The sequence below is a fragment of the Lycium barbarum genome, chromosome 10 (genome assembly GCF_019175385.1).
Source record: "Lycium barbarum isolate Lr01 chromosome 10, ASM1917538v2, whole genome shotgun sequence".
Lineage (NCBI taxonomy): Eukaryota > Viridiplantae > Streptophyta > Magnoliopsida > Solanales > Solanaceae > Lycium > Lycium barbarum.
In genome coordinates this window covers 114,832,101-114,847,344 of record NC_083346.1, presented here as the reverse complement: position 1 = coordinate 114,847,344, position 15,244 = coordinate 114,832,101, and the positions used below count along the sequence as shown (strand labels likewise).

The 15,244-nt window shown below is 32.9% G+C and overlaps 1 protein-coding gene across 1 annotated transcript; it reads left to right on the top strand.

The window, feature by feature from the left end:
• Window positions 1-11,280: 11,280 nt before the first annotated feature.
• LOC132614078 (histone H4-like) lies at window positions 11,281-11,805 on the top strand. Its single transcript, XM_060328436.1, has one exon. It carries the CDS (start codon window positions 11,346-11,348, stop codon window positions 11,655-11,657), a length of 312 nt encoding a protein of 103 aa, XP_060184419.1. The 5' UTR covers window positions 11,281-11,345; the 3' UTR covers window positions 11,658-11,805.
• Window positions 11,806-15,244: the final 3,439 nt, after the last annotated feature.

Genomic DNA, 15,244 nt, shown 5'->3' with positions numbered 1-15,244 from the left:
TTTATACCTTTTTAGAAGTTGAAGAGGAAGTTGAACCATCTTTAACTGAAGCTGAGCTCGCTATTGATGCCGAGTTTAGAAAAGTTTTTAGTCATTATTCTAATTTGGAAGAAAATGCTACACCCGTTGCTCCACGCCCTACTACTTCTCAAAGTAGCAAAAAGGGCTTGTCGGGTTTGTCGCATTTAAAAGTTTTACATTCACATCCAACTCCTTCTTATAATGCAAACTTTAATGAATATCACCTTTATTTGATGCAGCAAAATGTGGATATCAAGGAACTAGATGATTTGTACGTCTTAGCATGGTGGAAGAGATACAAGGCAAGTCATCCGATACTTTCAAGAATGGCTCGAGATATCCTTACGGTTCGAATATCAACCGCGGCTTCGGAGAGTGTATTTAGCCAAGGAAGACAACAAATTGGAGACCATAGAAACTCATTATCAGGATTTAGCTTGCAAGTACTAGTGTGCATTCGCGATTGAATTAGATCGGAGCGACGCAACCAAAACTTAGAAGCGGTGGAAGGCGAAGAGGAAGAGATTGAAGATTTAATAGCAAGTGGAGTGGACCAAATGGAAGACTTTGAAGATATCTCCATGACCAAATATGATATGGCGGATATTAGCCAAATGATTGACACTTTTTGATTTTATTATTCTACTATTTCTTTGCAACTCATGTATTATTTGCAAGTTAAAAAAACTACAACTTGCAAATAAATGTTATCCATGAATGAATAAAATATATGGCTCATTGAGCTTTCTTCTATTTACTTGTGTTCATATTTTTACTTATATTAAGTTAGAAATATACCTAAAATATACTAAGAATATACTTATAATATACATCTACTTAAATTAAAAACTAGAAAGTTATATACTTGAAAATAACTAAAATATACTAAGAATATACTTATAATATAAATATACTTAATTTATAAAATAGGAATTTATAAACTTAGAAAAAACTTAAGCTATAATACATATAACTATATATATATATATATATATATATATATATATATATATATATATATATATAAGTTATAAGTATATGTTCATATTTTACTTATATTAAGTTAGGAATATACCTAAAATATACTAAGAATATACTTATAATATACATCTACTTAAATTAAAAACTAGAAAGTTATATACTTGAAAAATAACTAAAATATACTTATAATATAAATATACTTAATTTATAAAATAGGAATTTATAAACTTAGAAAAAACTTAAGCTATAAATAACTTAAGCTATAATACATATAACTTAAACATATATAAGTATATATAGTACACATATAACTTAAACACACACACACACACACATATATATATATATATATATATATATATATATATATATATATAAGTTATAAGTATATATAGTATAGATATAACTTAAACATATATATATTAAACATATAGATAAACACACACATATATATAAGTTATATAACGAAAGTATATTGATATATATAAGTATATTCTTAGTATATTTTAGGTATATGTAGTATAACTTAAACATATAACTTAATATATATATACGTATATGCTGTTAGTCAGTAAATATATAAACTTTACTTATAAACTTATATATGTCTATATAACATATGTAAATATACCTACAATATACTAATAAATACTATAATATATATACAATACAAAAAAAAGGGTTTTCTAACGTTTTGGACCGGTCCGGTTCCGATTTCCAGTTTGAAACTGGTAAACCGGAACCGGTGGCCGGTTTCGATTTTTAGACCGGAAACTGGCCGATTTTATAACCGGTTACCGGTCCGGTTCCGGTCAAACCGGTTAACAGGCTTAGAAACAGCTCAAATGTATAGGTTCATTTTCTCTCTCATGTTTCATGTTACTCTCATGTCTCCATTATGATGTTTTTTTCGTACCTTATATACTCAGTACATATGTGACGGTCTGGTCCAGCTTGTATACTTGGTTTCAGCTTGACGATGTATATTATCTTTAGGCTTGTGTCTTATACAGCTTATGATATCTATGAGTTAGCAATGTGGCCCACTTAGATATGACTATGAGGTGAATGTATGTTTAGTGGTGCTCGGCAGGTTGGGGTCGGGTGCTTGTCACAGCCTAGCTTGGGTCGTGACAATGTATTGCATATATGGAGGATTGAAAAAAACAAGGGTGAAATAGTCATTGCATAGGATAAAGAGGAGAGAACATCTATTGTTCAAAGTTGAAGAGGGAGTTTGAGTTTTAAAGCAAAGTTGGGCGGTGAAAATGATTTTCACCCAGTAACAAATGACCATCAATATCCTACATGGCATATTTAAGATCACGAGATTCAGAGGGCATTTTGGTATGTTACACACGTGTCTAATTTAAGATCAAAGATTCAAAAGTCCTCTTTATTTTATTTCGTGCCTAGTTAAACTAAGACGAACAAATTGAACGTAGAAAGTATGAAATATGGTAGAATTTTAACAATAATGCAAAATTTTAAAAGTTAAAATTATTGATTTGTAATCAGTAATGTAATCACTAATTTTAGTATTCGAAACAATGGTGAATTTAATCGGCATTTTGTACTAAAGAAATAAGGCTACTATTCACAATTTTCAACCTTTCTTTCTCAGTTAAGTTCATGTCCAAACATAGTTAATAACTTCCGAACACTCTTTTTTCAGCTTCAGCTTTAAACATTTTTAACCTCAACTAAATGTTGTTTGAATGCTTTTATTTTAAAAAATACATCGTGCTAATTTTTCTAACAATTCTACAAACTAATATGCACTATAAATAAGGGACTTTTTAATTCACAACTGAAAATTCAATGATAAATTCAAAATTAGAAATACAGCAGACTAATTAACGTTGCTAATGGCTATAGGCAACATAAGTAACAAAAGAATTATCAAAACATAAATAATAATAACCAAACAAACATCCAATTGCTTCCAAAGATATATCAGTTCAGTTATCTAAATGCTAGTTTAGGAAAGTAAACTTTCTTTTCGGTAATATGGAGTAATTGGTGATTTAAAGTAGAAGAAAAGAAACAAAGAACTAAAAGGTGAGAACACGTACTTAATAGATCAACTTTGAAACCTTGTGTGTGATTATCAAAGAGATCTTCAGGCCACGTAGCACACGTAAACGGCATTGTCACTTGTGAAGGGATTACAAATGATGACATAAGCGAATGACCAAATTAGTCAAACAAAATTTAAATTTTGTATAGCAGCCTTCAGTAAATTAATTTTTCAGCCAATCATATTACTCTTATCTAACTGAATTGACCAAAATACCCCTAAATCCTAAGCAGGTATGTTGACCAGCTGCCTGCTAACTCCCTCTTATTATATAGTAGAATAGAATACTCGCTCCTCCTCCTCCTCCCAGCAAAGTTACTTATTAATTATAACATTTTAAAATAGCTTTAATACTATTTTAATCATTTAACATAACTATCGTTTATCAATCTTCTTTTACCTAAAATACATCAATATATTTGTTACTTACCGCATTTCATAATAAATGATGCTTTTATCTTTTTTATTTTATTTTTAAATAAGTGATGTTTTACAAAATCAAGAAGCCATCAATGTTCCTCTTCTAATTTTATTCTTATTTAAATAAATGGAGTTTTACAATAACAAAAAAAAAACCATTAAAAATCTACTTCTTTTTTCAACACATTTGATTAAGTGTGAGTTAGTAAATACACTTTCTATTTTCATAGAAGTGAATAATTTTTTTAAGGAACAAAAAACATCACTTATTAGAAAACGGACGGACCATCAATTCTCACATTTCTAGCCAAAACGCGTAATTAATGCTTATGTTTTTCAATACTTTCAATCACATAACCCATGGTGTCGGGAGAGTGTATTCCTTTGAGCACATGAATTTTTATGAAATGTCTGGGCTAGAAACAAGCGAGAAAATGAGATTTTGTTGCCATCTTACAATTTGAATAGAAAAAAAAATATCTTTTTTATATCTCTTATGTGTTTTTTTTTTCTAGATCTCTTATGTCTAAAAAATGAAGATCTCTTGTAAAAAGGTCATAAAACTAAAAAGGGTTTGTAAAGGGTCAAAAAATCAATTCCCCCGAAACAAGCTATATACGATTGAAATACATAAATAATTTTTTATTGCGTTTGGTTCGTAATATTAAAAATTAAGTGTAAAACGTTAGCCTGTTTGGCAAAGCTTTTCAGAGGTCAAAAGTGCTTATTTTAAAAAAGTGAGGTATTTGGTTAAATTTTTTAGAGAAAATAAGTGTTTTTGGCGAGTAGCATAAATTAAAAAATAGTTTTTTTCCAAAGCATTTTTGAGAAAAATACACTTGGAGCTGTTTGTACATGATTTCCTTTCTCCGGAGTTGTTGATTAGAGTCTTGAGTAGGAATGGATGCATGTGTGTGTGTATATATATATATATATATATATATATATATTATGAGTATGGCTATGGGTACGTCGGGGCCCTGTCCCGACCAGTTGATGCATATTAGTGCTCTTAGAGACTTACAGACTATTATTTAGTGTACGGGTGTTGTGTTTCCCCTTGCCGGCCTTCTGACTAGTTGTCTTTCCTGGTTGTGGCCTTGTCGACCCTAGTTATGCATATATGTGTTGTTGGGCCTTTTCTGCTTGCAAGTTGGACGTAATATACTTCTTACAATTGTTATTCAGCGGCCTTGTCGGCCTATGATTCATGTTACATAGTTCAGATATCACAGTTGGTTGGCTCGGTCCTTCGGGTGCCGGCCACACCCTCCCCCCTAGGTTGGGGTGTGACAAACTTGGTATGAAATCAATGATTTGAAGTTGACGTTTTATTTGGACATGCAATTTAGACTTCTTTAGTTGTATTTTTTATCATAGAGATAATAACCCCACAAGTTGTGAAACCATCAAAACTTTCCAATTCTTTTACAATCTCATCGCATGAGCAAATCATAGTTCATAACAAAACCAATACGCTACTAGAAGACCTTTCTAAAAAATACAACATCAATTGATCAAACTTTAGTTTAATAAAATGAAAAATTGAACATGAGTTGTAGTATAACTGCTCTTTAATATAATCCTCCACATGATTGGTAAGAGTAAATTTGTTAAAAATATATTATCAACTTGCAGATCTTTTAATAGTTGATATAAATAGTTGGTAAACATGGTTGGTGAATATATCTACCAACTTATGGGTATTTTTTTTTATAAAATATAAACTTATGGGTCAAGTTTTACATTTAAAAAATTGAAATCATGATTTAGAATCTCAAATCATGCCTTTTTGGATGATTTGAGATTTGAAATCGTGATATAAAGTTGAAGTTGAAATTTTGTAAATGCTGATTTGAAATCATGACATGAAATCATGATTTCATATCGCATGTCCGGACGCCTACTTATTATAATCACTATTTAGAAGCTCGACCAAACATTAATTGCTGCTCAAAAGTGATTTTTAGATTAATTGGTCAAACACAAACTGTTTGTTATCAAAAGTACTTTTAAAAATAAGCTGATTTTAGAACTTGCGACTTTTGGTTTATTTTGGCTTATACTAAGAGTCTGTTTGGAAAGCCACCTCGGAATTAGATTTGTGTAATTACACAATTTGGCATGTTTGACTGGCCAAGTAATTACCCGATCAGCCTTGAATTGGGTGTAATTGAAGGGGTGTAATTACATTTTTCAATTTTCATGGGGGAGGTGGAAATTGGTAGTAATTATACTGTGTAATTACAAGGTTATTTTTAAATTTCTTTTTCTTTTTCTTTATTTTATTTATAATGTTTTGTATTTCTGTTATTTTAATATCTTTTTTAAAAAAAAAAACTATTTTTCTTTCATTCCCTTTCTTCTCATTTCCAACCTTTACTTCTTGTGATTCTATAAAATGCTCGTATTTTTTTAATTTCTTCATTTAGCGTAATTGCGTTATTATTCTTGTTTTTGAAACTAGACCTCCTAATATTAGAAATAATGAGTGATTAACAAACTTGACATTTAATGAGTGATGCCTATGTTTTCCTTTCCGTTTGAATTATATTTATTTAAGTTATGTTGGAACTTACTTTATATTATTTTGGAATTTGACATAAGGATATTATGTTAACTTTTATTTTTTTGATTTTGAATTTGTGTTATATTTACGGTTCCAATTCATTTGTTTTAGTAGTATCGGCTTGTTATTTCACATTGCATATTGTTTTTTCCAGTTAGAATTGATAAGTTAATTTATGTCAAACCTTTGAATAAGGTTATGACATTATATTTATAAATATTAATCTTTTTTTATCAAACATGCAGTCCATGATGTCCTTAAAAAACGTGTGTTTTTACTTTTTATAATTAATTATACTTAAATATTAATTATTTGAAACACACACATACATATATATATATATATATATATATATATATATATATATATATATATATATATATATATATATATATATATATATATATATATATATATATATATATCAATATTAGTTTAATTAATTAATATATTTTCAAGAAACAATATGCATCTTACTAAATTTATCAATTACAAAGACACGTATTTGTCAAATATTAAACTTTAATTCTTGAAATATAACTTTATTTAAAATTTACTCTAACTGTGTAATTATACTTATGCCACCAAACAATACGCTTGTAATTAGATTATGACAAACAAACAGTGAGATTGTCAACGACCTGTTTTTCAAATGTGAATTTTTAGCACACGAATAGCAAAGACTACTACATTGGCAGGGGATACATTGACATGTTATGCAGTGGGAGGATGAACCACAATGGGCAACAATGCATTATAGAGGAAGATCTGCACAAGCTGAAGTGTACAGAATGGTGCTAAGTGCTGGCATCCACATTATATGACAGTAAAGGACCTTGAGGGTATTTCAAAGTAAACAAGGCCAACAGATGTACTTATCAGACAACTGGTGCAAGAAGTTGTCTTTAGAGGTCAAAAATTTCCTAGACTAGCAGGTGTTTTCCAGCAGCTACATTGGTATCCTTAGGGTAGCAAGTTTTTATGTAATAGATGAATAAAAGAACAAACTAAAAGTTGAGACTGTTATACCCCGCATTTTCAGAGCCTGAGCGTGACACGTGCTTCCTCAAACATTGACAATCACGTTGTTACTACATAATTTAAACTCACGTTGATAGTATTATATTTCGTATTTTTTTGTACGTCAGATTATTCGTAAGCGGAGGTGGGGCCCACGCATCGAGATTTTTTAGGAACATGTGACAAGTTATATGAATCACATATGTGAAGTTAAACACAACTCAAGAAGGACCCTTGAGCCAAATCAAAGTGGAAGTCCTCCAAACAAATATTTTTAAGTAACGTTTTCGGGTGATCTGACTTCGAGGGGCAAAAACGGTATTATAAGTTTGGAATTTGGAAAACTACCGATAAATAGAAGTTGTAGATAATTGAATTAGCTTTCCAACCATAGGTCGTGGGTCCACAGCCGACATCGGGATAAGGAGATATGAACATTTTAAGGCAGAAAGGTCAGTAGGCTAGGCCCAATGCGGCCCAACCGGGTTAGGCTCATGATCCATGTTTATTTAAGTAATATATCAGCCTTTTTCTCCTCATTTTTCAGAACAAAACACCCAGAAAATTCTAGAGAAAAAGAGAGAAGAGAGTTTAGAGAGAAAAGATCAATTTTGACCAAAATCTGAGCCCCGAATCCCGAAGCCCGTGAAGAGAAAAGTGTTCTACGTTGCGTTGCCTCCAATTTGAGCTAAAAATCAACCAAAAAGAAAGGGGTGGACGTGGTGGCTGCACATTTGAGGTAAGATTAAGGTTCCTTTTCATTGCTAATAAGTTTATTTAGAGTTCTACCGAACTAGAACGGAGAAAATAATGTGATAAATTCGTTTGTTGGCGTTGTGAATTATGAAATGAGATTTGAAGAGAATTTTGAATGAAAATAAATGTATGCAACTTGTAGAATGTGGAGGATGTCGTTATTGATGTTGTTAGTATTAATTTCGACTCCCTTACGGAAATAAAATTATTAAATAGTTACATCGCAAATTTGGTTGGTTGAGAATTTAGAAAATAATGTGTGGGTTGTTTTATGGCATACGTTGGTATTGGAAATATTATGATTAATGTTGGTATTGTTGTTGTTGTTGTTGGTTGCTGAATTGAGAATTCGGGCTAGGCATATAAATAGGGGAGATGCTGCCCGATTTTCGGCAGAATATAAAATAGTATGATTTGAAATATGGTACAAATGTGCGATGAAAAGGCTAACATTAGCATAAATTCCTTTTAAATGTAGACTTACAAGTTTGGACGAATAAGCGTAGCTTATAAGCGGTCGAACAGGTATGTAAGGCTTACCCCTTCTTTCTTTTGGCATGTCCTAGAGCTAAGTAAGGTATGACCTGACACGCGCCTTGGGGTAATTCTACTCTTTGATTCCGAGCTCGGTTATGATGCTTATTCTCTTTTGTCATGAGCATGTTTCGTATGGTTGAGTCTATTGTATGATTAATAAATAAATAAGCTACTTCATATGGTTTTGATATGTATCCATGATTCCGAAGCTCTGTTTGATATGTTTCCGAGGTTGTCTATGATTCTGATTCACTTCTGATATAAGTATGTCTGATATGATCGAGCTTATTATATGATTGAATAACGAGATAAGCATAAAGAATTGTGTTTCTAAAAGAGTTCTGTAAGTTTTAATATCCCTAACTTTCGTAAAAGATCTCGGATTTGCTTTGAAATGTTCGTAAAAGTTTTGTGGTAAAAAACGTCTGAAACTTTCACGTACATATGGTTCCAAAAGTTATATTTGATTTGATCCATAACGATATCCGAAAGGTACTTGATATGGTTGTTGCTTTGATTTTCCAAAAACGGCTTCTGAAACGTTCATAGAAGGTTCTGTACTTCAAACGCTCATAACTTTCTTATCCTAAATCGGATTGATCCGAAACCTGTTTCTGAGCCTTCAGGTGTCGGTAAGTGTACTTGTCCATTGAATCTCAAAATTGATTTATATGCATATAGTTTCTCACTACTCTGCTCGTGCATGTGTCATTGCCTCCTTCACCGAGTCCCGGGCCGGTATGTATCGTGCGTATGGTTCGCCGAGTCCCTTGCTTGAGGGCCGGGTTCCATATATATATTCCGGAGTATGATGTGTCCGGTTCCGGGGTACCGTGTATATATGTCCGGTCCCCGGGTACCGTGTATATGTTACGAAGTATGATGTGTCCGGTTCCCCGGAGTATGATATGTCCCGGGTACCGTGTATATGCTATGATGTGTTATGTGACGGAGGTGTTCGGAGATATGAAATCTTCTGGAGTATGATGTGTTATGGCGCCAGAGACAGGAGTGGCGACCATGTTCCTGTGCCCTATGCATGACTTTGATATGCATCATTTGTGTTTCAAAAAGTAAGCATTCTGATATTCTGGATAAGCTACTTACCCTCTGTATTTCTTCTGATATATGATGTCGGCAATAATATAATATATGTATGGATCGGGCTGCACGTTCCGCAGCAATATAATATATTTATGGATCGGGCCGAACGTTCCTCGGCAGTATATATTATATTTATGGATCGGGCCGAACGTTCCTCGGTAGTATATATTATATTTATGGATCGGGCCGAACGTTCCTCGGCAGTATATATTATATTTATGGATCGGGCCGAACGTTCCTCGGCAGTATATGTTATATATATATATGGATCGGGTCGTACGTTCCTCGGCACTATTATATTACATATGGATCGGGCTGTACGTTCCACAACACTATCAGTTATATGTATATCTGTATATGATGATATGTAGGTGATGACATATGATGTCGGTACGCACAGTCTATGTTTGGAAAGTAAGCATTTTGGCACTCTGGATGATTTACTTACTTGTTGTACTCCTTCTGACATATGACTTCGGCATATATGATTTGCATTTGAAAAATAAGCATGTTGGTACTCTGAATGATGTACTTACCTTTGTACTGCTTGTTTCGATTATGGTTCCGTTTTCTGTATTCTATGCCTTACATGCTTAGTACATTTTCCGTACTGACCCCTCTTTCTTCGGGGGTTGCGTTTCATGCTGCGCAGGTACACCCAGATGAGTTGAAGCTATTATAGAAGATATTCCAGCGGAGTTGGCAAGCTCCACTTGCTCCTGGAGTGCTGCCGAGTCAGAGTGTGTGTGCTATGATGTCTGATTAATGTTAGAGACTTTGCAGACAGAGTCGTGGGTATTGGAAGTCAGTCTGTAAGCGGCTCCATCAGCCGGTGTGTCATTTTGTGTTATGTTATAAAGTCCACGTGGTTACAAATTTCTGAAAGCCTACTATGTATTTCATGTTTACTTGATTTAAAGGTTCAAAGAGATTATATGTGTAATAAGTGTCTGCGGGTTCGCTCGGCCTTAAATAAAGGTCGGGTGCCCATCACACCCTAACGGGATTAGGGTGTGACAGAGACAATGTCCAACCTCAGGTTATAGTGCTGTAACTGTTTCCACTAGTAATGAAATCATTTTATTGTAAAAAAAAAAAAAAAAGGTCATCGTAATTACTAGGCTATGTAATTACACCAATTTCAATTACGAGGTGGCTTTCCAAACAGTAAGTGCTTTTGATATTTACCAAGCATGTAAATAAGCTAAAAAATATTTATAAGGTAGTTTGGCCAGCTTAGCCAAAAACCCTGTAGTGGTAAACAACATTATAGGTTTAAGTATATGCTAAAAATATTTATACCCTCGTTTGACCAGCTTATATGCTTAGCCAAAAATCCTGTAGTGTTAAATAACATTATAGGTTTAAGTAATTTCTAACGTAGACAAATAGTTGTTGATAAATTACTTTGATGAGGACGTATTAGTAAATTTCAAATGTGAATAATTTGAAAATACGAATCTTTAAAAGTCAAAAAATTTTAATTCAGAAAATGACGTCTTAAAATGAGAGACTGACATTAGATCTGGAAATTGATTAAAAAAATACTCCTATTAGAGCTGGAAAGCACAATCCACCTCATCGATCCATGTGAGAACAAAACAATTACCATCCGTTGAATTCCACTTAATCAACGGTTTACAATAAGCCACAAACAAATACACGAATCTCAATCTCTAGCCGTCCATTTCAAAATTCACCAAAAGTTCAATCGACCGCCAATATCTTCCGCTCTAAAATTCAAAACCCCTCCAAAATATTTCCCCCTTTATATAAACCCTAACACACTTCAATTCCCATCATCAATTCAACTCAACTCAAATTTCCATTTATTTTTCTCTTTCAAATTTTCGAAAAATGTCGGGTCGTGGCAAGGGTGGCAAGGGATTAGGAAAGGGAGGAGCAAAACGACATCGTAAGGTGCTTCGTGACAACATTCAGGGAATTACTAAGCCTGCTATTAGGCGTTTGGCTCGTAGAGGTGGTGTGAAGCGTATTTCTGGATTGATTTATGAAGAGACACGTGGAGTTCTTAAGATGTTCTTGGAGAATGTGATTCGTGATGCTGTGACTTATACTGAGCATGCTAGGAGAAAGACTGTTACAGCTATGGATGTTGTTTATGCTTTGAAAAGACAAGGAAGAACTCTTTATGGATTTGATGGTTAAGTTTGTTTTAGATTTTGGGTTGTTGGGTAATTAGTTTCTTATAATTATGTTAATGTAATGTTGCCAGATCTATGAAATATCTTATTTCTGTATTGGATTTGGTCATTTATGAATCTGAATGTGAAGAATGGTTCATTTTGTGGAAAAACTTTTATGATTCAAGTAGTTTATGCATTTTTGTTTATTAAATGTTTTTGTTCGTATTTGACTTGACACAATTTTTAAGAACTAATTAGTAAATATAGGTAAATAATTCTAGTATCTAATAATAAGAGTAAATTAGGTATAAGATGTTATATTATCTTAAATTGGACAAGTAAAGTGAATGATCTATTTTTAGTCTAGTGTATAGGTAAAAGTGGATGGAGCGAGTATAATTGATGAGAAATTGTTTAATTAGTGGCCTAAAAAAAGTATAAAGCAGTTTCAGAGAACTATTTTTGTGGATCTTACTTATGAAAATTATGTTCACTATCTTTCTAAATCTATGAAATATCTTATTGCAGTTTCTAATTTGGTTATTTATGGCTATGAATGTGAAGAATGGTTTCATATTGTGGAATTTCTAGTAATTCAAGTAATTTATGCACTTGTATTTATGTATTTCTATGGGTCGAAAGTATTTGCTTTTCGGTATAATTGTTGAGAAATTGTCTAATTAGTGGTCTAGAAAAGAATTCAGCATTTTCAGTGAATAATTTTTGTAATTTTTGAATCATTCGCTTGTGTTAATGTAGTTGGACCATTTCCTTAAACAATGAATTTTTTGTTTCAGTTTGATTTTATCATGTATGACTATATTTTGCAGAATTGTTTCATTTTTCGTAGATCTTTGAAAATTTTGAGGAAAAATTATGACAAATTAATTTATGGACTTGTTTATGCGTTCTAATGGATTGAAGGTTGATATTTTTCTGTATCTATGATAAGAATTATATGTGATTATTAAAATGACTTTATAAGGTGCTGCCTGACAACATTCAAGGCGTGAAGTGAACAAAGCATTTTCAGGAATAATTTTTGAACCATTGTTTGTGTTATTAATGCATTTGATTCCGTTCTTGAATCTATGATATAGTGTGTTTCATTTTAGCTGATTTAAGAAATATTGCAATGGATTTTATTTTAGCTGATTTGAGAAATATTGAAATGGATTTCTTTTTAGCTGATTTGAGAAATATTGAATTGGATTTCGTATTAGTTATCTGAGAAAAGTTATGGGTGTTAAATGCAGAATCTTTTCCATGGTAATTTGGGCATCTTTTGTTTGTTACCCGATGCAAAGATCCTTGTAGCTCTTCAAAATAAAAGTTTAGAGTTGTGGGGCTGCCAAAAACCCAGAATTATGTTCTTGACTATTATTATACTGAAATCTCCATATTTCTATTCAGAAGCATAACTCTTTATTTATAGAAGGTAAAAGACATTATTTCACTCCTAAACTTGACTGCAAAACTCACTTTAGCAACTAAACTTTATGAGCGTTTAAATAACCCCATAAACAACTTTCATCTTAATTAAACACAATCCCAAATGCTGACGTGACAAAAAAAAAATTAAGAAAGTAAAGAACACAAAAAGGTGGACCCGCTGATATATATTATTATACAATTAAAAAATAATATAAAATTTAAAAATAAAATAAAAATAAAAATGCACCGCCCCTCCACCCACTCCTCTTCCCCCACCCACTTAAATCAACCCAACTGAAATCCCCCCACCCCCATCTACTCCTCTTCCCCCACCCCACTTAAATCAACCCAACCGACCCCCCCCCCCCCCCCCTTGCCACCTCCACCACCATACCCACTGTCTCGACCACTACCGTACTCACCCCCACCTCCATAACCACCACCACCGCTGCGGCCAACCTTCCCCACCACCGAAGCAACAATAATTTCCAACAAACCATCTTCTTCCAATTTTGCTTCTACTTCTCATTCAAATCACCAAAATAAGAAAACCCACAAATATTGGTTTGCTTCATCTTGTTCTGGACAACCCACAAACCTTCCGCACCTCCGTTCAAATTTTGATTCCATCTTTTTAAAGAGGCAGTGTTGATATTTTGCTAATTTTGGACTGAAATTGCGATTGGTATCAACAAAAAAATTGAAGATGGGATTTTTTGTTGAGGATAATGGAGGTTTGAATGACAAGGATAAGGAGGAAGATGAAGATGACAAAGATGGAATTTTTCAGTTGGGTTGATTTAAGGAGGCGGTGGTTATGGTGGTGGTGGAGGTCGTGGTGACGGCGGCGGCGGTGGTTGCTACAAGTGTGGGGAGGATGAGGAGAAAGAGAAAAGGGAGAAAGAAGAAGAAAGAGAAAAAATAATAAAAGAAAAACAAAAAATGAAGAGTTGGTAATTTTTGACATGGCAATGACGTGACAACTATGTGGCAATGACGTGACGCGAGTGTAATACACCTCACATTGTGAGAGTGGTATTATTTTTTCAGGGTGGAAAATAATTGAAACCTATATTCTTTAGGGGGGTATATAATTAGAAGTTAAGTTTAGTTGCTAAAGTGAGTTTTCGTGCCAACTTCAGGGGGAAATGATGTCTTTTCTCTTTATAGAATTAGTTTCAATACTCAGATGTTTTCTAACACTTTTAGTTTCAGTCACATAACCCGTAGCGTTACATAAAATGACAAAGGAGGGTATAGTCTTTTGAGCACATATAATTTTTAGGGGGTATACTACATCGATTAATAATGCAACGTTTATAGTGTATAAATTAGAGAAAATTAAGTTGGTTGTCCATTATGGCATCTATTTTGCAATTTTTAGCCCAGCTACCCATTTCTTACCAAGATATACCTTTCGGCAATCTCAATTGCAACTTATAGCCTGTATGGCCAACCTTATTTTTCCGAAAAGTACTTATTTTTTTTCAATAAGTGCTTATTTAAGAAAAAGTGAGTTATTTGGCCAAACTTTTGAGAGAAAATAAGTGCTTCTGGGGAGTAGCAGAAACGGTTTTTCAGAAGTTAAAAAAATAGTTTTTGCCCGAAAGTACTTTTGAGAAAAATACACTTAGAAACACTTTTTAAAAGCTTGGCCAAACACTAATTATTGCTCAAAAGTGCTTTTAAAATTAATTGGCCAAACACAGACTGTTTTTCGCCAAAAGTACTTCTAAAAATAAACACTTTTCAAAATAAGCTGATTTTAAAAGCTTGGCCAAACAAGCTATTAGCCGACCAATCAGTACTAGGCACCACCGAACCACCGAAGAATAAATTGGAGTAACTAGGGTGGACGCTCTATTCTCCCCATTATCAAACAAAGATTACGTTTTCCCCTCCTAAAAATCTAAAGACTACAAATTATCTTTCATCGTGTGTTGGTTCATAATGTTAAAAGTTAAATATACAGTGTAGAACTTGTGACTGATTTATAATTGTGCAACATTTAGCTTACAATTATAGCCTTTGACATTTTTAGAGTTTTTTTATTTCATTTAACTGAACTAAAGGTTACCATAATGACAAAAAAGAAAATATAGGATAAAATGACGCCCACCGTACAGTGTAGAACTTGTGACTGATTTATAATTGTGCAACATTTAGCTTACAATT

Excerpts from the sequence above, each read along its gene's own strand:
- LOC132614078 (XM_060328436.1), top strand. The coding sequence starts at position 11,346 with ATGTCGGGTCGTGGCAAGGGTGGCAAGGGATTAGGAAAGGGAGGAGCA.